We start from the raw sequence: 24,681 nt of genomic DNA, 5'->3' as shown, positions 1-24,681 counted from the left end.
TTCCACAGCCACACTAATCCGCAGTCTGGTACACATAATTCCAATCATGTTTCAAGTCATAACACTCTTAGAACATCGATAGTCACCACTTCCGCAGGCATCGGGTCCACGCTTTGAAGCTCTTCAGCTGACAGATATGCCTTAATATAGTGAAGGCTGCCCTCTTTAAAGCATGCAATATCCAATATATCAAAGTAATGGATACACCCCGCTGGGGAATAAGGTCAGGAGATAAGTTGCAAAGATGAACACATTTTAGATAAAATAAAATTAGCAAGCAAAGAACTCTGCTGCCCAAGAGCGTTCTGTCAAACAATACACAGGCAGCAAATTAAAAAGGCACACAGCATCATTGATGACGTTTACACATACAGTGCAGACTCTGGCATTGGGTTTGTGGGGGACCTATGGGGTAGTTGATACTGTAAAGGATGCATGATGCTAATTGGTCGTTGCTCTCAGTTCCACCTGGCACATGTCGGTCAGCTGGGGTCATCTCCGTGGTGTGAAGGTCAGGGTGAAAGTGATGCATTCCTCTCAATCTAAGCTATGCAATACAAACAAACAATTATAAGAATAATGGCTATCATTCACATTCTTTCATAGAAGGGGGTGTAAAGAGAAGATGGGTTAATATACTGGCATTCCGACCCTTCTGTTTGCGGTCCTCTTTGATACCTTTATTCTGGCACCCAGGTGCCCACTCCAGATGGTTGCTCTGTCATCCCCTTTGCTTAGAACTCTCCTGCTATAGGTAGACGTGTGTTTCTATTGGGAGGATATGCTGCTGGCCGGGATTAGCCCTTTGGTGGGTGTCCTGGAATGGTCAATTTGAGGGGGTCTGATGGTTATCAGCATGAAAGAGGGTGAGGGGTCGAGGACTGGTGAGACTTGGCCTGTTGGGTGGGGGTTGGAAGGGCACTTTAGTGGAGATGGTTGGGCACTTGTGTTAAAGGCTGGCTATGATCTCACGTTCTGCAGTGAACACAATCTGGGGAAGTGATGCAGGACAATTGCAACAATAAATGATTGGACCTCCGTGGGAACCCCCTGGTGGGGGTTGGGCTCTCGGTGCTGTGTGAAGTGCTGGGCATGGGGAGACCTGGATTTCGCAGAGGGTTGATTTTCGTGGCCTAGTTAGATGATGGCACCTGCTCAAATACAAAATGGCGCTCATTTGTTTGCTGTGGGTTAAGTGTTACAGGCAGATTTCTATGTTGCTGTTAAGCCGCAACATACCCACGGTGACACGATGAAAGTTAAGTATTTATTTAAGATAATAACATGAATGAGCCCCAGCTGCCCACACACAGCTTGGACTACCTAAAGGTCCTACCAACTGAATAAAATAGAATCTCTCTAAAAGTAAACATACATCACTATGACTAAACACATGCTCCTGAACTAATCATTCCACATGACATCCTTGTATAGCACTGTCAATATGAATGCCCCTTTAAGCTGCATTACAACAGTTATATCATGTGATCAGGTACTGTGAGGGTGGGGCCACTCCCCCCTTAGCTTATATGGAGTTTAGACATGGTAGGAATGGTGAGGGAGGGTGGGATTTACCACCTCATCCCCAACAATAGTACAATAAGAGCACGCCGACTCATAGAGTATCTCTGCTACATTCACTGCTTAGTGCTCAGGCGTGATTTTCTATTATGCCACCCCCTTGAAAAAGCTATGTGTAGCTCTGCAAGGATTCCTGTTGTGCACCTCCTCATGATATGCCTTATAGTGCTAACTATCCCACACTCTGATTCATGTCATAATAGGTGCAACATTCATAGGCACAGGTATGCATTACGTCATGTTACAGTGCAATGAAGAGATGCGTGGTATTGACATAAACACTGATCCAACACGGGTGACTGGTAACGTCAGTGACTCATGCTGTGTTTGGAAAAGTTTGCAACTCTTCTTTATGAATGATTTCTAATCTTAACCTTCTACCCTAACCAACAGACAAGCCACGCCATAATAGATTAACCTCCATCTGACGTCCATATTTTACAGCATGGGTCACCCATATCAAACATTAGCTGCACCTGCCAAATCACAAACTATTGCCATCTCACCATACCATACCAGTAAAATAGTTCAGTGGGTAAAGTGCTCTCGGCTGCAATGTGTGTGTGATCCGCAGGTTGACTCCCGGCAAGGTCAACTCAGCCTTTCTTCCTGCTGAGGTTGATAAATGAGTCCAACACAGGTTGGGTGATATTGTATGCATATAGGTTCAATATGAAGCGCTTAAGCGAAGTGCTATATAATAACACATCATTATCGTTTGGCCTTGGACGTCTGCTTGCATTCACAGTAATTTGGTAATATGGGCCTCGATCCACTAATATTAATGATGCATATGGTAATCAATGCTTGTATGCAATATATATCACTTTGCAGTGATACCGTAATCATATTTTCCATAGTGTACTTAGAAACAATGCTATGTGATGCCACTTCCTGTTTTGTCAAGGGGTGAAAGGTTGTGTTCCATCGCTTCCTGTGATGTCACTTTGTGGTGGGGTCAGATGACATCACTTCCTGTAATGTCAGCAGAGGTCAAGGATTGTGTGATGTCACTTCCGCTACCCCTTGCATTTTGGTGAAATGACGTCCCTGACACTCAGCATGCATCCCAAACCTGATGCATTAGCAACATCTGCTCTGCTCTTACTAGGCTACCCATAACCCAACTTATTTTTGCTTTAAAGACCCAAAGCATCAAGAGATCATTCACAGGACAAGAGTCATGTTATATAGCAAGACATAAAAACGTAATGTTTGTATTGCATACATGTATATGTTTGGGTAAGCATTACTTAACATCTCTTCAATGTAGGGTGATCCAGGCAATGATGGAAAAGATGGTCTACCTGGAAACCCTGGTTTAAAGGTATTTACTGTAAATGCATGTTTCATTTTTAATAATAATGAACACACTTTTACATGATTCCTTTCAAATTATGAAATGCCTTTGGAATTTGGAGGAAAGATTCACATGGCAAAAGCTGCATTTGTTTTAAGGTAAATGTGGAGATATTTGTAAAATTGCTTCTCAGGGCAACTCTTTCACGGCCTGAGGCAGAACGGTATCTGCAGTATCAACGCTTACACATGAAAGCAAAACCTTAGATTGATATCTGAACAAAGATGCTTGCAGTGGGATCCTGGCATTTCCCCACTACGTTGCGGTGATGTTCTGTACACCTATAACGCCCGACTAAGCTTCCAGGAAACTGAGGGCCCAGAAAGGATGTAATTCACAGTGTACACCATGTAAGTCTACTAGCTTATTAATCCCTTTATTTAAAGTCCCTTTGCAATTGTTTAATTGGCTCCCCGTTTTCCACCACAGGTTGTTACTTCCTCTCCTTTTCACCCAGTTTTAAAGCTCAATCCTGTTTCCTCACTCATATATGAAATGTGAATCCATATTGGGTCAGAGTTTCTACCCCACACCCACCAGTAGTGTTATCACTTCCTTCCTCTCTGTGGTCAGTGCCCCATTCCAACATCCCTTTTGATTGACAGAGGGGCTTCCTACAATAAACATGTCCTACCATGCAATGATAATGTTGTGGCTACTGCAGTAAAATTCACTTAGATGGCACACTGCAGATGATTGTAAAGCTTAATATTCAATGTTCCCCATCATTAACCACGTAGGACTTCTTTCTTATGGGCCTGGAAATTCTTGGTGAGGCAACCAACCAATTTTGCACATGTGCTTTTAGGCCCCCTCACCCTATTCTGATGATTCACCACAGGGTGTGTTGAAAGGCATGATAACCCAGCAATCACACAGGTGTCAGGGGCTTGCAGTGCAACATGCAGTGATTCAAGACTGATCTCATGCGGTCAGTGGGGATCTGAAATTGCAGCTTTTTGGAGGTCATTGTAGACATCATTATACCATTGATTTCAATGTAGTGTGCCTGCTTTTTACGTATACATGAAAAGAGGGCAGATGCTGCGTATATGAAGCTCGTTAATGGGGATCCGTTTTCTGGCATGGGGACATCTATAGAAATGTATCTGTCTCAGAGTTTCAGTGTGGGAAGTTCTGGGCACGATCACCAGAATGGGGCAGATGTGGGTGTAAGTGCTGAAAGCCTTTTCCACACTTTTATCTACATCCGTCCTTTTCAAAATTACGCTTTTGGTGAAATAAGCGATGTACAATTTCATTCACCCACATTTATGGTCCTAAATGGGCAAATCTCATTACTTGCAAACAATCTCAAGATGATTCTGTGAATGATTGACATCTGGGAAGGATGTAAAAGCCCTAGCTTTTTTGATGTCTATTAGTAATTAAATGAATGCAGGTCATCCGTTTCAGAAACGGCGGTCTCCTGACCAGACCCCCTTTCATTAAACGTCATACGAAATGCATAGTGAAAACCCTTGCCCTGCTGCATCAGTCTCCCTGATCTGCAGTGCCTCTTTTCCAGGGGCACAAAGCAGGTTCAGAGATCACACGTGCCCCGTTTGACAGCTGCAGCTGACAGCAAAGTCACTGCAGGCAGAGGTTGCATTTAAATCTGCACCTCTGATCTAAAACCATAATCATGATGATAAACGACCACCTGGTGGCAGGATAATCATCTGGAAATATAAGCTATGACCAGGTTCTGTTATAGTGACTGATAGTTCACATCATTATTTAAGCCATAGCAGTGTCAGTCCTGTGAGTTCAGACCAGCTGTGAGAATGTAGAGGAGCAGAAGGACACATCCGCAGGAGATCCTACCCCCCTACGTCCCCTGTATTGGGGTCATGAGACCATGCCCAGTCTAACCTCAGCTACTGTACCAATAACACAGCAAGCATATGGAAGACGGTATCCATTAAGACGACAATATCGAATGTACCCTCGAGTTTATGATAACCTCCAGGAGGAACTCCCTGAAGGAATATGAATATGAAAAAGAGCTAAGAAGATGCAATGATGACATCATAAGAAAGTGTGCACACTGTCCTGAGATACTGAATGAAGGCGATGTATGGATCCTAGAGGAGAAATGACAAAGTGAAGACAAGTGAACCTTAAAATGGAAGAGAAGAAGATTACACAGTAAAAAGTGCTGTAGAAATCAGAGGTTTAATGAATGTACAGATGCTGAAATGCAAGATAGATCAAGGCATCATATAGGCTAGGTATAAGTAGTGAATAGAATGCTGGCAAAGCTGCCATTGTGTAGAAACTGGACACTGGTATCATGAAATATTAAGCCAAAGAATCATTGAGAATGAATGAATAGCAGGCTAGTGGAGTTGCGTAGAGAACCTGTCTGGCCTGAAGTCAAGAAGTAAGAAGTCAAGGTCAGCTTTCTACACTGAAGAAGAACGAGTGTGCGGTGAATGAATCCTTTCACGTTAAGGCGCACAAAAACACAGGAAATATTGTCACGTTTAAATAATTTGAAGCATTCAAAAGCTGCAGAATGAAGCTTTTGAATGCTTCAAATTATTTAAACGTGAAAAGCTGCAGAATGAAAGCATGGTCTCTTGTCACGTGAGTCAAGGATAGAAATAGAGTTTGAAATTGGAGTTCAGATACAATAGCGAATGCCATCACTATGACACAATCCCAGGACGATAATACACTGCAAGGCCAAAGTACAAAGAGAATTTAACGGCAGAAAGCATGGGTGATGAGAGATGTTGGGCTGATTGGGTGGTAGGGCAGTCTCATGTCCTATCTTCTTGCACCTGGGTCTTGGCTTATGTGTTGCTAATCGAACCAAATGTTCCAGACATGGCACAAGTTTACCAACCAATTGATTTAGACCATATAATGAATGACCTTATAGGCTGAGAAACCAATGAAACACAGTTTAACTGATTTGTCCTAAAATGACACGTATGAAGAGGTAGGCATAAGTTGCCCACTTGATATGGGACAGCCAATAACAACCCTAGCTCCGATATGATTGTATATCTAGGTGTGTCCCTTAACAAATGCCAACCCTTGATACGTTTTTCACTATTGCCATGTAGTATGGCGTCACTCTGATGCATAAAGAGGTAGATAATTATGTTTTTTGTGAAAATCACTGAGAGACTGAGCGTATGTCTGTTGATGTTCGTTGTAGCCTTCCTGTTTTAGATAATTGTTAATAGAACAGCAGCTTGCCATCTTCTTGAGTTTGTCCGGTTATTTGGGCTCAGAATTATCCTGGTGTAATCCCATCCAGCCATAAATGCACGTTTTAAGGGCAATAAGATCAAGAAGCTATGTGAATTTCAGGCATCTTGCCAGTGAATGCGGCAAAGAACATGATATCTGCCTTTGTTGACTCTCTGGGAGAATGGATAATATGTCTCTGCCTGGCCTATTTGCATACATCAGAATATCTCCTGGTAGCCTGGCTTCAAATAGGCACTTCCATATGGAAGGTCTGCATCATACTAGAGAGTGGCACCACAGGGAGCCTTTGAAGCTGAAGGCTGTGCAAGGGGTCGAGTTTGGTCAGTCAGAGAACAGGGTGGGCTCAAAGAAGGGTTCCTCCTTCTTGTTGTTTATGACATCATGGGCCACTTGTCTCAAGGATATGGATTAGACCCCTTACATCGGGATTTCTTTCATCCAATCCCCTGTGGCCTTTTACTATGCAAGTGGGGTCTACCTCTCCTTCTTGCCTTCATTATTATTATTCATTCTGATTATCCTGCGACCAGACAATAATTAAACATAGTTATTATGGTTTTGGAATAAAGGAGCAGACTTAATTGCAACTTTGCAGTCGAAGCAGATGTCAAATAAGCCACCTGTGACCTCTGAACCTGCTCTGTCCCACTGGAGAACAGGGACTGCTGATCAGGATACTGATGCAGCAGGTAACAGGTGTACCCTATGTTTTTGGCATTGAGTTTAATTAAAGCAGAGTCTGGTTAGCCCACCACTCTTTCGAGGTGGAATTAGGTGGAATTAGCCACATCATTTTATAATGTAAATAAAAAAGGGAGGGCTTTTTCACTGTTATCAGATGGTAACTCCACACATAGCTAAACAGGATTGTAGATAGTAGCGAACATCCTGGGGTTGAGCTACGCCTGTGTTAGGGTGGGAACACCTGTCTATAGACGAGATAGAAAGGGATTGCCCTTAGAGATCCCCCCGAGTACAAAACCAATGAAAACCCTTGAACTATCATCTAGAGTTGGTGTGTTCTTGAGAGCATCTGTGACACTTGGCGGTGCACGTTTTGCCTTTATGACTGGGATAAGTGTAGGTTTGTAAAAATCTGAGTGTGGAGTAAGCATCTTAGCCCCTACTCATTCTTTTACTCCTGCAGAGCAGTAGTCATTTTGTCACAGATTCATATTATATATCGATTTACTGTTTATTTTCAGCAGTACATTCAGATGTTCATCGCAGAGATATTTTATAGGCTTCTGTCTTTAGTTTTATATTTGATAGAACGTTATCCACGTTCCAAAAATAACAAGGCTGGTTCTTTTTCATATTCCTAAATCTGGTAGCAAAAGAAAAAGGATTAGACTAAACAACAACAAATAAGTTGCAAAGTTTTGTTTTTGAAAAACGCCCATGTGAGTGGTAGGTGCTTTGTGGTTTGGACCTGCTTCACAAGAAATGAGGCATCCAGAACTAGTGCATATAATGTATTCTTATTACATAAACTTTGTTTATTTATTTGTATAGCACTCCAAACCCAGAGGTATCTAGGCGTGTTACAAGTTAGCTTTTCACCTTGCATGTTACATATAGGGTTAGGTACATAGTATGATGGTTACAAGACATTGTACAATATTTCCATAATACATTATACATTATTTACAGCAAAAGAATTGTGCTTTTACAGTGGATGGAAACAGGCCAAATTACAAAAGTATGCAGAAATTGCAAGTGTTGTAGTTTTCTGGCAGGTGGTGGTCACGCCAATCAGGTGTTGGCATGGGCTCTGTCGTAATCTGGCCAGTGGTGAGAGTCAGTCAAGAGTCCTTGGCAAAGAGCTAGCTTTTGGTGCTTTTCCTGAAGCTAATGAAGGACTGATCAGCTCTCAAGGTAGTGGGCAGGGAATTCCAAAGCTGGGCCACCATGACAGGAAAGCTGCTACCATCAGCTTTTTTCAGTTTAAATCTAGGGACATTCAAGCAGAATGAATGTATGGTCCTAGTAGGGCATGTCAGTGTCTTTTTCACCATTTTCTCCATCAAGTATTTAGGGGAAAAATTGTTCAGGCATTTATGAGTGAGGGAAACGGTTTAAACTGTCTCCTGTCCTTTACAGAGAGCCATTTATTCTTCCATCTAATCTCATAAATATGCTGGATTTTGGGGAAATTTAGTGCAGTTCTGAGAGCATTGTTCTGTAGTATTTGAAGTTTATTGATAATGTAATTGCTAGCACCTAGGTAGAGTGCATTGCAATAATCTAGCAACTATCTGTAAATAAGAATGATTTACAAACGTGAATCAATTTACAAGTATATGCTTTTGCAGGGGCTGTAGCATTGACTTGCTTGCATAGGTTCACAGCTCAATCCAGATAAAATCCCAGAGTTTTTACCTCCTTTGACACTTTAATATCAATGCCGTCGATGTTGAATGATCTGATATGGGTGCTGGGTTTATTAAGACTAGCAGGCGCGCCAAGAAGCAAGAGCTCAGTTTTCTCATCATTCAGGCAGAGGCCATGGGATGCCATCCAGGCCTGAATGATGAGATCGATTTTATTGACTATAGCCAGGTCCGTATCATAATCCCATGTCAGGGGTATGAGGATCTGGGTGTCATCTGCATAGTTAGTGTAGGTGACACCCAGATGGTCAAAGTCATCGAACAGAGGCTTAGTTAATACATTGTACATGCCGGGAGATACGCAAGATCCTTGAGTACTCCGCATGTAATTGGTGTTGGGTCTGCTGAGGCCGAGGGTGAAAATACCCTCATCGACCTATTGTTGACAAAGCACTGCATCCAAGCCGTTGCTTCCAGTGAAAACTGGGCTGCTGTGAACAGATGCTTGCAAAGAACATTATGGTCAACCAAATCAAATGCGGCCGATGTGCTAAAGATGATAACATTTTTTATGCTAAATTACATTTTTTCTTGTAGTACCCCCATGAAGATGAAGTGCACAGAGCAATAGTGCACCTGTTCGGTGATAATAGAAATTACAAGGTCATATGTTCCACTTATTTTTTGCGTCATTGTTTGAACGTCTTGTCAATTTGAGGAGAGATCAGAGACACATAAAACAAATATAAAATAAATAATACATTCAGTTGACATAAGGAAAATGACAGCTGTCGCAATGTACTCCCAATTTGAGAGATATTTCAATTTACCACTGTGCTCTTAATTTGCACCACACAGTACAGTATGTGGCTCTTAATTCTATGAAGTGCACAGTTCTCTTGTTCACAATGTTTGCCAATACGTTTCCTAGTGACCAGATGCCAGCACAAATAATGTTCTGTCTGACAGCATTGCAGGAATTGGTTTTGAGCAGAAGAGTGATACCTGAACCCGCGTGGGGTTAGGTTTCACATTTCACAATGTCAACACATGGAAATACTATCCTGGTGAAAGGAAAACAATTGAAGAGGCATTTCCATCAATGCAAAAGGGTAGACATGCATCCAGGACAGTCGCAGTTTATACTACTGTTCTCATGAATTGAGAATGCTCATAGCAGTGAGAAATGATCTTTTTTTGCAATGTGCATCCCCCTTCTCCTGTTCCAAAAAGGCACATGAAATGCTTGCATCATCCTGGAATTGAAATGTAACCAAAAATGTGATCAGTGGCAGACGCTGACTGATTTGCATATGGCTGGATCCCTTTTGCAATGGCAAAGACGGTCTAAAATACAGCGGTGTGGAAGGTTGCCCAGAGCAATTCCAGTGGTTGAGATTAATTAAAAAACCTTCCACCTATCACTTTTTTGGTTTCTGAAATTGAAATGTGCCTTCTGTTGTAAATATGGTATTCACATGCAAATGTCTGTACATATCCTCTTCTACCCCATGGATTGCGCAGTGCCGCTCTAGGGGAAAATGCACTTGAATCTCTGAATCAGTCATATATGATATGATATGGCATTTGTAATGCGCCTATACACAAGTGTTTCAAGGTGTGACGAGGCAAAGAAGGGGGAACAGAGGGAGGATAGAGACAACAATCTTACTAGGCCAAGTGACATTGAAATTGCGCTAGTGCAGGGGAGCGGGTGGGGAAATGTTCCAGTGGAAAGGGGACGGGGCAGTGCTCTACATGGGATCAAAACAATAACACGAAGTGTGGCCAGCAGGAGGCAGGTGCAAGGGTAAGTGCAGACAGCAGGTGACCAAAAGTGCAGGTAGGGGGACTGTAGAGTTACAGATACAGACCCAAGTACAAGGGTTTCCGGGAGGCAGTGCGGGTGTCCAACTGGGTAGGTAGGGACCTGGGCCCAAAATCAGAGGGTAGCCAGGTGCAGTATCAGACAGGAAATCAGCAGGGGGGGGGAGAGAAGGCAGAAGCAAACAGGACGGTCTTGAGGTATTTCTGGAACCAGAGATGGTTCGCCTCAAGTTTCAGAGAGGCAGGGAGGCTGTTCCAGAGGGAGGCCCCAGCCGAAGATAGAGATCTACCACCAACGACTGACCCTGAGGGAGTTGAAGGTGGAGGAGTGAAAAGCTTGAATAGGAAGGTATTTACGAAGAGAGAGTTGGAGCTATTGAAGGCCCAGAAGGCCTTGTGGACAATGCATAAGGTCTTGAACATACTCCTTGCAGCCACTGGGAGCCAATGCAGAGATTTCAGTGCTGGAGAGATATGATCCCTGGGCTTGAGGCCAAGGACAAGCCTTGCAGCCCTGTTCTGGATGAGTTGCAGAGGGTGGAGAGTAGAGGCTGTTATATTTAGAAAGAGGTTGTTGCAGTAGTGCAGCCTAGAGAGAACCAGAGCTCTAGAGACAGTGAGCTTCTGGGAAAGGAGAGGAAAGGAAGAATACCTCTGAGGAGGTGCAGTTGGTAGATGTGAGGAGAAAAGGAGGATGTGGAGTTGAAGATGACCCTGAGGTTCTTAGCCTCACAGTTGGGAGCAGGAAGAGGGCCATGCTTGTGATGCCCTTCATGAATGCAGCACAACTTTTACAGCACAGTTAAAGGGGTTGTGCTTCCGGGTCACTTGGGTGTCAAAATGTTTTGCGATTCAGGCTTCATGTGTTTTAAAAAGTATTAATATACATCATAAAAAAACATGTCTAGTTTTTAAGATTTCCACTGTAGGATCCTAATTTAGGAATATAATGATTATATTCTATTATAGACTAGGCTCTTTAGCAAAAGGAAAGTAATTTTACATTCAAAGCACTTTGCTAGTTTTACAAAATTATTAAAAGGATGGATCTCTTTAGAGTTCAGCCAAAAATCCGATTCTAAACTTTATTGCAGCAACACTGTATATGTAAACAGAGCTGTATTTGACTTTTGGGATCTCCGTGTTTCATGCCGGGCAGCCTGACAGATCTGCTTTGTGTTTGCATAGTTGACATTTTCTCCCCTCCCTCTCATAACTCACATCTGGGGGTATGCTTGTTATTGGTCTTAGGTCTGCTCTTATAACTGCTTGCCTTATTGCTTTCTTTATTGATGCATATATCCTACACCCAGCTGTTTATTTGTCACAGGACTCTATTCACACTACTCACTCAATTCCTGTGTTTCTGCTGATCATCTGCCTGAAGTCTGATTTTGCCATGTCTAACTTGCCTCCTCACTTCCTCCAAGCTCCTGATGACCCTATTGTCTGTGGGAGACATGGAGGGATGATTACATTGATTACGTTTTGGCTATTGCTCAATATGGATAGGCATCCCCCATGGTAGGAGGCAGGATTGCTATGATTCACTGTGTTGATCTGATTTGCTCGGTTTTGCCCCTTCAGCATACTATTAACTTGGAAGCTTTATTACTGCATGTCTCCATTTCCCCTACTAGCACTCTTCATTTGTATTGATTTATCACCCTCCTGGACTTGATCCTCTTTTTTAAACTGATATATAGGATCTTCTGACTGATCTCAAACTCCAGTTTTGGGTTTTGTTTGTATTGGGGGATTTTAATCTTCACCCTAATGACCCCATCGATATTCAGGCGGATCACCTTATCACCGCTCCCAGAGAGCTGGGCCTTACCCAGCTAGTGGTTGGTCCTACCCACCAGCTGAGAAACACTCCAGATCTTATTTTTTCTCCTTCTCTTTTGGCCTCTTCTTTTAATCACTTACCTGTCTTGTGGTCTGACCACATCTTCATCCCCTTTTTGGTGAATTCTTTCACCAGTCCCTGCCCTCCGGTATTACTGTCCCCCCTAAAAGGCACTGGGGTAAGATTAAACAGTGTGACATTGCCTTGGCTATTATGCAGCATCTGCCAGTGGAAGTCTAGTGTGATGTTCAGTCTTTCGCTTCTACGCTGTCCACCGTCGCAGACTCCTTGGTGCCTCTCAAAGTTTGTAGACCTTGTCTTTGTCCATCTGAACCTTGGTTCTCAGCCGAGTTGGCTAAACTTTACCTGGTCCACAGGCAAGCCTGACATAAGTGCTGCACGTCTTACTGCACCCAGTCTCCCCTTGTTCTCCATCAGGCTGCTGCTTCCTATCAGACAGCCATCACGCAAGCTAAGTGTTGTTTTTCGCATCTTGGCTATCCTATACCGCTCAGCATTCTCTAAGGTGTTGTTTAAGGTAGTTTGTTCTCTCTCTTCTCCTTCAGCATACTGTTAAAATGGACTCTTTATTACTGCATGTTTCCATTTCCCCTACTAGCACGCTTCATTTTTATCCTTTCTGACCCGAGGCCTAAGAAGACAGGTGGGGGAGTGGCCCTTATCTTCCCAGAATGGATACCTGTGTCCATCATCCCTACTCAGACTACTAACAGGGTGGCTCCCTCACAAAAGCTTTGTGATTCGCTGTCCTCCTTTTTTGATGACAAAACTGTCCCTATTTGTCAAAGAATCGGTGCCTCTGCCGTTCCCCGTTCACCATTGGTGGCCCCTGCTGCCCTGAGCCTGCCTTCTCCTGGCTGGTCTTCTTTTCCAGTCTTTTCGGTGTCGACTGTGATCTAGGCGGTGCTTGCTCTTTAATCATACTCCCTCGCCGATCATATTCCGCTCAGCATTCTCAAGGACATATGTCCTAGCATTTTGTACCCTCTCATGGCTGCGGTTAATGCCTCTTTTGAGTCCGCTCACATTCCTAGTTCTTTTAAGCACACTCTCATCCTTTCTCTCATGAAAAAACCCTATCTGGACTCCTCCCACTTTTGAATTTCTGTCCTTTTTCTCTCCGCACTTTCCCTATGAAATTGTGGGAAGCTGTGGTTACACCTCTTCTTTGTTCCTTTCTCCAGGATTCTGGGTGCCTCGACCCCTTCCAATCCGGATTCCAGCCCGGCCGGGAACTGAATCAGTCCTGTTGGTAGTGGATGATGATCTGGGTCAGATTGTGGATCAGGGTGTGTCCCAAATAAAAATCCCAAGCAAAATCACATGAGAAGTTTTATGAATGTTAGATACTCCAACTCTCATAACCCCTCAAGTACTGAGACGAAGAAGGGGAAGAAGGAGGTATTATGGATTGACAGAAACTCTAAGTCAAACATGCAGATTAGTTGTTTCAAGGAAGATCAGCTGCGTGGGACATTTGAAAAAGGCTTGCACTTTCAATCAGGTGTCGGAGAGAAGACAGACAGAGCGGGCGAAGCAGAAATCAGGACCGCAGGAGAAGGCAGGCAACCGGGAAAGGATCAGGCAGTTGAAAGCCAATGCTTTCAAGCTGCCGCTTGTCAGCATTTCTTAACGGATTGGAGGGAGACGCAGTTGAGCATTGCAGGCACCAGAGAAGAGTCATTAAAGAACCGGCAGAACCAACAGCAGAGCTGTCAAGCACGCATTCGTACCGAACAGGAACAGCTACACTGGCAAGTGAAAGTGGAGCCAGTAGGAAAGCTGAAAGTGGGTCTGCAAAGCTGGAGATGCCATTCCCGAGTGAGGACTTTGCCACAGCAGTATGCCAAAGGTTGGAAATGCTGTGAAACACCTTTGAGTCAGCCCAGTGATAGTGGGAACCCTGAGGCATCCCAGAAGGCACATGAACAATTGAGAACTCATTTTGAATACCGACCAAGTAAAGTAGAGGGATGGAATTTGCACAAATCCTCATGCATGAAAGGCCAAGATGGGGAAAGTTGGAGCAAATGTTATTACAAGCAGATAAATGTTAATGAAGACGTTGGGAGTCATAATTTGTACAAGTCTCCATATTTGAAAAGCCAATATGGGGAAAGTTGGAACAAGCATTACCACAAGCAAATAAACATTGATTGAAAAGTTAAAAGATATAAGTTGAAATGTCAATACGGGGAAAGGTGGAACAAGTAATATCTAAAAACAATGAAGTATAGACAGTGCAGGAGTACAACTGTGCTATACTGAAGGACTAAGAGAACATTGAAAGATGTCATGGTAACAGAAGTATATCAAGCACTGAGTTGAAAGAAGACCTGGTAAAAGAAGTATATCAGGCATTGAGCCTTTGGGGAAAAGATAACTGGCAGGAGAGTATACCAGGGGATCTATAGACTGAGGGGGGATTCTTGATAGGGCAGTACACCAGGTAATGCTTGTGAAGTAAATGAAAGAGAAGGACATTGTGAATAGGTACCTGGCAGGAGAGTATACCAGGGAATCTAAAGAATCTGCTTAAGGATTAATGGCAGGAGATTATACAAGGAAGTTATACTTAGAACCTAGTTATGTAAAAGAGACACTTGTGCCATCCTTGCATATATATTGTGTGAAAGAGACATTTTTGCCATCTTTGGAGTGTATGAAAGAGGACATTGTTTGGAAAATACATTTTCACCATCATTTTTGAAACATTCCGACCATCCTAATGAGAAGATTGGGCCTCATTATGGCGCTGCCTGTCTGGTAATAAAGTGTCAGTATTTACATATACCGGCACTTTACCGGAATGGCAGAGTACAAGTATGCCGGTGGGGGTAACCTGACTCACCTGCAGCCAAGAGCTGGAGGTAACTCACACCCCCACCGGCAATAAACAGCTGGTATTTTCGGCACTGGTATTGCTGGTGCAAATCCTACTGGCAAATCCCCTCATGGAGTTCTATGGGACTCCATCGAAAGGAGATTTACCACCCTTTCTGTCACCTGTAATTTCCCGGTATTGCCAGGACATCAGGCGGCGGAAACGGTAGGAAAATTTGCTGGTATCCTGGCGAATTTTCCACCAGGATACCGGCAAACTGGAAATGAGGTCCATTGTTTGGAAAATACACTTTTGCTATCCTTTCTGAAACAATCCAGGGGAAGGGAACCATCCTCTGGATCCAAGAATGTGTCCTTGGAAGAAACCATTTTTGTTGGATTTATATATTTGTTTTACATTTGAACACTTTTTGGCTAAACCTAGATCAGAGACAATTCCTTAGACTTTTTGATTCTTACATTTTTCTAGTGTGAGAGTCATATTTGCTTTGGACACAAGGACAGTTTTCTTAAGTTTGACGAAAAGACACAGACTGATCTTTAGTTTATTTTCCTAGGTAGGGAAACTCTCTTTAGGATAGGGGCAGAGAGGCCTTCATCCAACCCTTTTTCTTTAAATAAAGGTGTCTGATGTTGAAAACTCTACCACGTTGTGTCTGCCTCTTATTTATGACTCCTCACAGAATACACACACCCAATATCCACATCTCTGCTGTCTGGAAGGGGTGAGGGCAAAGGATCAATTTTTACATCTCTCTTCTGTCTCGCAGGGTTGAGGGCATAGAGTCCATTTTTATGTCACTCCTGTCTTGCAGCGGTGGGGAACAGCCTGAATTTTTACATCTCTCATGTCTTGCTGGGGTGAGAACACAGACTGGATTTTGACATCTGTCCTATCTCACGGGAGTGGGGGCACTATTGCAAGTGTGAGGATGCACAATTAGTATGTCTCTTCTGTCTCAAAGGGGTGAGGGCACACACTCAATTTTTCATTTCATATCTCTCTGGGTTGGGGGCACAGCTTGAATATTTACATTTCACTTGTCTCACAGGGGGAGCGCAAAACCTGAATATGTATGTCTCCCCTGTCTTGCAGGAGTGGGGCACACTCAACTTATATGTCTTGCCTGTCACACACCAGTGAGGGCACCCACTTAAATTCCACATTTGTCCTGTCTCACAGAGATGAAGGCACAGTCTCAAATATTATGTCTCTCGCTTCTTGTAGAGGTCAGGGCACAGCCTGAATTTGTAATGCTCCCTCAGGAGACATGAGCATGAATACAGAGGAGTGGAACAATGAAGGGAAAGTTGTACAGGTACGATCCAATAGAAGGTGTTAGGGCCCTAATGACATTTTCAAAGTCGGAGGCTGCGTTCTCCAAACCCATAGATCACCCGTATATGCCTATAATATATAATAGACAGTGAAAAATGGGATGGGTCTTGGATATAAGCGCTCTACCCAAATGCTGTCTAATGAGCCAATAAAGTAGATAATATAGTCCATCAAACATAATACGCACATGTTTTAAATTGAAGTAGGATGGCTTCTTTTCAATTTTCTACGCTCAAATTAATGTTTATTATTATATTATTATAACAACCGATATATTAGACCAGTACGAAGTCATTTCTTTGTGGGATGTTTTTTCGCAGGGTTTTACATAAAAAATTAAAGGGAATGGGGGAGTTGGAGGGGTACCCCCCAAAAATAATAAAAAAAATGTTGATGGGTTTGTTCATTAAAAAAAGCGTGGTAAAAAACCATGCAAAAAAACATCCCGCAGTGAAATCACATGGATCCTATCACACCAAACGTAATTGAACAAAGTAGAACATGTTATGTTCTGGTTGTTATATGATTTTTAGATTATTTTTCAACTTTTTATATTCATCCTTTTTATGTTCATTTTTCTTTTGAAGGAGGCAAGGAGAAAATGAAAACAATATAAATAGCCCCATCCAGAAACAAAACAAAAAAAAATTATTTACAATGTTTCCCTGTGCTACCCCATAACAGCTAAACTCTCAACATTTACGATTGCGTTTGGGTTGGTGCTTTCCAAATTTAATATGTGCACTGGCCATTACTGCCCCATGTGCCAATTCTCTTCAGCTGAAGATATGCCTGCACACTAGGCGCAATGTCCCGAACTGCCAGGCAATGGTGTTCATAGCACTTCCCTCTGGGGCATTGACCCTGTCTCCTGCAGTCCCTGGAATGGCACCGTGGATTGTCCCGGCCCTTGTGTGGGTAGGTACCAACCCGTGCATGAGCAGAACCCACTTGCTACTGGGAAAGTCTGTGCTTCTGAAGATAGAATCCGTTCCCTTGTATTCTCCTCTGAGGTTTCTGCTACAGTCTCATCATCCGCACTGGTATGGTGCTGGGTTGAGGGGATCTTGCCATACACCACTTGGTGCCAGCGCCAGCATTCAGGGGTTCTGTAGTACCTAGTGAATGGGTAGCAGACATCTTCTCTGTCCTTACAGTCTTTGACCTTGAGCACAAGTTGCACTACACAGATTCTGTCTCTGATGTGAAAACCCCATCCTTAGAGTAATCCCATGCCCAGGAGGATGGCGACAAAGGGAGTGCTGTCTTCCTGACATCCTTGTATTTTCGGATTTTTGGATGAAGTCCTAGGCCTTCTTTGTACCTTCACTGGACTTCATGCCACCTGCCCCCTGAGGTATTGGCTCTCTTCCAGACTTTGCATTACTGGCTCTCCTCCTCCAGACCCCTGAATTACTGCAACTCCTCCTGACCCCTGTGGTACTGCCTGTGCCACTGTCTCTGGGTCGTCCCCTATCTCTGTGTCATTGTCAACATCGTATCCAAAATTCCCCCATCATCTCCAGAAGCATTTTCATCGCCACAAAGACTACCAACAACTTCTGCAGCTGCAACATCTGCTGGAAGAAGCCGATTGCCTGTGCACCTTATCCCAAGAATGCTCATAAACTGCACCTCCCCTTTTCCGATTCTAAGTAGGATGATATGATATCTACATCCACAGGTTTAGGATCCTGTACTCCTCCTACACAGATGGCACCACATCAGATTCCTCCTCCTGCATCCCTGCCATTTTATCCAACAAAAAACGGAGATTGTCCTAAATAAAATAGCAAAGCTTGTTCTCCAAAAACAATGTCTTTCCAAATAAACTTGCTTCCAAAGCAAGTGAAAAATAAAGGAATAAAGGTTTCCTAACTTAAGTAGCTTAGTTTTCAAATTCAAACCACAACACAAAACAAGTATTCCCCAACAAACCAAAGTAATGGCTTCCAAAATAAACTGCCTGAGTGACTGGCACCCAAATTAAGAAAACACAAATAATGATTTCCCAGCTAAAAACTAAAAATCCTTTTAAACTCCTCAAACATCTCTCTCCAACCTTTGGTGTGGATCAGCCCTTCCCCACCATCCTACAGCCACACAAAACCCAGAAATGGAAGAAAAATTTACTGGTTCTTTACATAGGCTCCCAAATATAATTTCTGCTGTGGGATATTTCAACCCAGGCCAAACACACCCTACTACACTCCTTTGCCAATGGGGAAAGAAAACTGCTATAAATGGAGGCAATAACTCAGTGTGCGCCAAATCTGCAAGACTGCGCATGGTTCATAAACCACAAAAGAGCTGCACACCCTGCCACACAGGCAAAGTTGGTGTAAAAACAGGAGTCACCTGTCACCTGTTACAAGGCCACAGAAGGGCTAAAAATCCGTAAATGCCCTTAAATACAGCTCTCTGATCAATGGCAACCTTCAAAGTGCTGCTTTGGCGCTAAATTCTGTCATCTTTCCAGTGAATTATTGGAAGGAAAAGGGTGCTGAAATCAAAGATTGTCCAGGCAGTCAGAGGAATCCAGGCATCAATGCCTGACAGCAGCTTAAGGAAATTAGCTGTCAAATTCAGTTTAAACGTGTTTTCTTTTTCCTGAAGAAGTGAAAAATCCGCCTGTTTAAAGCATTTTTCTGTTTAAGGCTTAATTCCTTTAAAATGTCAAAATCCATTATGAACTCTGTTCATTTTTATATCTTTTAAATAAAAGATTGTTGGTGAATTTTACAGTAAACTAGTGGAAGTAACTGATTAACCCTGATTGGGCAGTGCATGGCCTGGGAAAGTTGAAATCTAAGCTTGACACTCGCTTGAGAACAGGAAGCCTAATGGTTCCCGCATAATGACAACAAACAACACAATGGGACCTCAGTAGACTTTTGTCTGGGGCTGAGCCAAGGACAATGACAAGCTGCCCAACTGATCTCTACAGGGAAGCTTCCCTCCGGGAAGGGGACATACATCCCTGATCAAAGGACTGGACAGCTACTGCCTGGGAAGGGGAGGTTACAAAGGAGAACTTTGATGTTAAATTCTTATTTTTGATTAAAGTTTGAAACTCTTTAACTGAGCAACCTAAAGAGGCATACATCTGAAAATTGGTAGACAATAACCTAATTTCAGGCTCCTGATTTGAAGACATTGATGAAGCTTGTACCATTTAAGGGACCAAAGTAATGAAAAAAGTCTTATTATAGCAAAACGATTACTGTTGCAAACCCAAGATTGTATGTACATGGTCCACTGATAAGCGCCCAGAGATGTACCGAGTTAGAAATGATTAATCCAAATTGTTATATTTAAAATTGGTAAAATTCTATAGAATGAGAAAGACAGATTGCACAAAGACAGAGATTGAAGGTGAATATAGACAATCAAATATGAAATGTGGGTGTCCGATGTATTAGGGTACAAAATGTTAGAAATGTACATTTGCGCAAAAGTTATGTTTTGGTAAAAATCAATGTGGGAGTTCCTAAATCGCATCATAAAGATGACAGTTCTGTTCAGACTGCCAACCAAAACAAAGCACGTGCCTGCAGCCACTTACAGCCGTGGGGGTGTGTTTTTGAAATTCTGTCCACACCATAAACTGGGGGATGGCATTTGACAGTATAAATATAGGAGTTTCACTACACATAGCACACTGCTTCCAGAACCCATCCAGCGCAGCACCTGGTTCCAGAACTCTTCATCTTGTAGCTGACTCCAGAATTCTTTGACGATCCAGATTTGTTTGCAGAATCCAGAGTCTAGTATTGCTGAACTATTGCTAGCTAGACCCAATTTCAAAACATCCAAAACTTGAAAGAATAATTCTGATTCAGCTTGGCTTGCTACCATCAAGGTTTGCCCGCTGAAACTTGCATCCTGTAATCTGCCATGTCCAGTGACCAGAAGGGACCTCCAAATCCAGTCAGAGGCGCAGTCCAAAATTGACCAGAAACGCGCCGCAGACCGAATCTCTCCAGAGGTGCACTGCTGCCGGTAGACCTGCCCGATCTAATGTCCAGAGCTGACGGTCCAATTTAACTACAAAGGACTGTAAGTGTGAACAGGAAGAACAGTGACCCATAGTATATCTGCATTGTATCATCCCAATCTCAACCCATCCCATCTTTAAATTCAGAACCCCAGTATGGTTAGAATCCTTCTTGCATTAACTTTTCTCTCATCTGTGTTACAAAACCATAACTCCTTAGTGATTCTGTATAACTAAAGTAAATCCCAGAAATTGAGTATCCACCACGGACTGGTTGCGCTGGCCACGTAGCTGTGAAATTTCATGCGTGGCATTCTCTTTTTCAGTCCTTAATATAGTATAAGAAAACCTACCTGTCATTTTTAAAACCAAATTCCTGTTTCAATTTCGCGCCTATTTTGCAAAAACGCCTCTTACTAAAACTTTTATATATAGAAAGAAATTTCAACTTTCACTGATACCTAAGACCCTTAGCTACATCCACAACAAAAAACTGCATCACGAACAGTGTATTTGACCTGTTTTTCTCCAATATTGCATAGTAAAAGTTTGCCTCAAATTTGGAAAGTTCAAAAGATTACACGTATCTTTGTCCCATTTCAAAGTGCTTCTTCCATCCCATCCTGATCTGAAGTGTGTACTGTTGTTTATATTATAACTCGTGTGTGTTAGGACTTTTTTAGCGTTACTTTCCTAAGAAATTTTCTCCATTTAAGCATATTTGACCATTTTGCAGTATTTCACAGAGCTATTTCCAAAAACTGTTTTCTCTCTTGTTTGGGGAGGGAAGATTGCCTATGAACTCTAGACCTTGTATTTCTTTCCTGAAAACCTGCTGATAACTTACATCTGTGTAGGATAACTCATTTGTATTTTAAAAAAACTTTGCAAGGGGAATATTGACCTAAACGCTATCTATTGACAAACCAAAACTGTTCTTTTTCCTGTGTTCTATTCTGCATCAGTCTAAGTGAATTCAATTGCTTTGCTTATTTTCTAAATTGTATTGTCACCATTAGGTGATCGCTGTACCATATACATATAGATATTAAACATATGTGTGATTTGAATATTAAATGAAGAAAATAAATATTTACCTTTACAAACTAGCCTGCTTCCTCGTTCAGTGTGACCTGGGGGGTATTTTGAGACAGGTGTGATATGAGTGTTATATCATTCAGAATATTGAATTTATAGACAAAAATAAATAAGGGTTCCATTGCGCACTACATGCTAGGCGAGACCTGGGTGTGTGCCTGACTGAAATCCCTTACACTGCTTAAGAACTTACCCAAATCCTTGCGAATACCCGAATCTGACATCACGATGTGGACCGAATCCTTGTGCGATGCCCGAATCTGCATACAAGCTACCACACGTGAGGGAGATCCTGACATCACAATTCCTTCATGGTCTCTCATGGATTGACCCTAATCCTGCGATTGAGCCTCCATGGATTCTCAGGAGGTTGTGGGAGATTCGCCCAGTTTTAATTATGAGTGCTTGAAAAAAGCAGGGGCTGTCAGGTTCTGAGTACCTGCATTTCCATAATCTGGACGCTTGTATAAAGACAAGTAGGGATACTTCCCTGCTATATAGCCTGATGCGTTTAATGGGAGAGTACTGAAACATCTCACAGAGGCACATATTTTGAAATAGAGAGTACCTGCATAGTTGTGTTTCATTTGCAAGCAATAATGACTACGTAAAATGTGCATATATTTTGAATGCTTTCTCATTTCATGTTAAACGCTTTCTTTTTCCCTTAAGGGAGAAGATGGAAAACCAGGCCTTCCTGGTCAGGAAGGAGTGCGTGGACAGCGTGTAAGTATCTAAATCATTTTACGCAATCAAGGACAGGATTACTTTAAGGTTTGTAGCAGCACAGTTCAAGTGTGCATACAAACGTGCCATAACCTGTTATTGCACCAATGAAAATGCAGGTGCGAAACTCCATAGCACCATGGAGAATTATGTAATATAGTTTCAGGTGCTTTCTAAGATTCAACTGCCTGCACAAGTGAATCTGCAACTCTTTGCAATGCTTGTGCACCCAGAAAGGTACAGTATGCAGATACGAAGTAAATAGCAACCCGTGCATAAACAAGGATAATGGCAACAGAAATGTTGAAACTGTGAGTACATTTGTTGTCTGTCTGCATGCTTGCACTTTAAAGTTCATGCATATGCTAGAAACCATAACCCCATATTCACACTGAAGGGGAGCATTTATTTAGCCGTGGTTATATCCATGTCAGTTAAAGTGTTTGAATAAGTTGCTATAAAATACAAAGTGAAATGCAAGGTTTGAATTGAAGAGAATACTTATACTGGCCAATAAGCAGCAGTGTAATCTTTGTAGATTATTATCTAGAAATATATGTAATTGATGTAAGGAGTTGTTATGTGTGTGCCAGGTCCTAGTGAGATTGTGCATGCAAACCTGCCCCAATTGTATACATCAGTTCTCGTATTCTCATATTGAACTGTGGTGACCTCCCCTGCATAATTCAAGGGGAACCCCTTTGATTCAGGTTTGTTTGAATACATTTGAGTTTTAACCACAAAACAGCCTGTTTCCTGTCCTAGAATTGTGGCGTGGGACTGTATATCAGTGATGCTCACTTAGTGAAGAGCCCAATATGTTATCGAATGACTTCGGCAAACGTGTATGAAAACAAAAGTCATGTCTTTTACAGAATTGTGCACAATTGCGCGTTATCTTGATCAAATGTGGAAACAGATGCATTGTATTGCCAGTTTGCACCCACAGTAGGGGAGCGAACAAATCAGGTTGCTCAGATCGTTGGCATGATCACATGGTCCACGCCCACGTTCCAAGAAGCCTGAAGGATGCTGCCCCTCCCTGCCATCTTCCCCGCTGTCCCGTCCCCTCCGGTCACAGTTTCCTCTGCTCCCCACCTCCTTACTCGCTCACCTTATTCTTTTGGCAGTGGTACAACAGCCGCTCCAGCCTCCGTCCTGGGCCGCTGTAGAAATGGAAGACATGCCCCCTATGGATCCCCCCTTCTGTCTCCACCACGGCCATCTTACATCAGTATTCTGTTTGAATAAACGGATCGTCTGCCACATGGCGTCCCATTTGTTCAAATAAAACACATTGCTGTCGGCACAAAGGGTTCTCGGATTGAAAACCTGGGGCGCTAACAGCAACAACACTTGTTCCGGCAGCCGGATCAGGTGGTAATGGCGCCGCAACCCAACATCCAATCTGGCCGGCTGGATCGGGTGTTATTGCTCTAATACAAACCAAGTTTCTGAAATAGTTCCATATTTTGCTTTAAATAACTCAACCCGACCCCTTCCCATTACAGGCCTGGCCTTCGTCTTGAATCCGCCGGACCAACTTTTAATGTCGACTAGTGATTAAATCTATCCCAAAAATATTGTTGTCAGAAACAGAGCCTAAGTTATATGGCTGGCTTGAAACATTGTGAGGAAATAGCACTGCATGAACGATGTAATGATATGATATGATATGATATGATATGATATGGCATTTATAAAGCGCCTACATACACAAATGTTTCAAGGCACGACGAGGCAAGGGAGGGGGAACACAGGGAAGACAGGGACAATGATCTAACTAGGCCAGGTGACATTGAGATCACGCAAGCGCAGGGGAGTTTGTAATGGGGTGGAAAGAGGAGCGTGGTGGTGAGGTGACTTCGGGGGTATCCCCCGCCTCTCGCTTTAATTATAATAGCAAAAAAGTAGAAAACGGATATGGCGATAAACCGATGTATCTGCATTAATACACTGCAATACTAACATTCGGAAGGGAAACGCCATTGTGGTGAGTAAGTGAAGAACGAAGGTGGGTAATGCTGGGTTTGTCGAACTAATTTAATCAGGTTTAATAATAAGTATTACTTAAAATAAAACCAGAAAAGAAAATAGTAATTCAGATTTACCTGCATTTTTACTCAGGCATGTTAGTCTCGTAAATACCTCTAGGTGGCAGTGCAGCAAGCCATTTAGTGGCCGATCGTTATTTGCTGGGAATGAGCAATGATTTTCTTTTTAGCAAAATATTTTGAACGGCGTTTCTAGAAAAGGGTGAAATGGCGCCTATTAAATCACACACAACTGTTTCAATAGGAAATTGCATCTTGTCCTGATCGTAATGTGTTCTATTCAGAACACATCCCTTCTGAGAGAGTGTCTGTTTCCCGTGTGAACATCGTAAGTGAGAGACTGTAAGGTGGTTCGAACTGGCAATGTTTTCATGGATGATGCAGCGCCATTCTGAGTGCTTAATGCATTGCTGAAAGACTTGCA

At 42.7% G+C, this 24,681-nt stretch overlaps 1 protein-coding gene across 1 annotated transcript in view; it reads left to right on the top strand.

Annotated features, from left to right (window-relative positions):
• The window catches only part of COL21A1 (collagen type XXI alpha 1 chain), a 1,372,657-nt gene that overhangs the window by 922,417 nt on the left and 425,559 nt on the right, over window positions 1–24,681 (top strand). The window contains exons 16-17 of the mRNA XM_069606149.1: window positions 2,855–2,908; window positions 22,150–22,203. Coding sequence (XP_069462250.1) covers window positions 2,855–2,908; window positions 22,150–22,203 — 108 coding nt within the window. The remainder of the gene's footprint in view (window positions 1–2,854; window positions 2,909–22,149; window positions 22,204–24,681) is intronic.

Source organism: Ambystoma mexicanum, chromosome 4p (assembly GCF_040938575.1).
Source record: "Ambystoma mexicanum isolate Mex_15411 chromosome 4p, UKY_AmexF1_1, whole genome shotgun sequence".
NCBI classification, from domain to species: domain Eukaryota; kingdom Metazoa; phylum Chordata; class Amphibia; order Caudata; family Ambystomatidae; genus Ambystoma; species Ambystoma mexicanum.
This window is presented reverse-complemented; position numbering and strand designations above follow the sequence as displayed.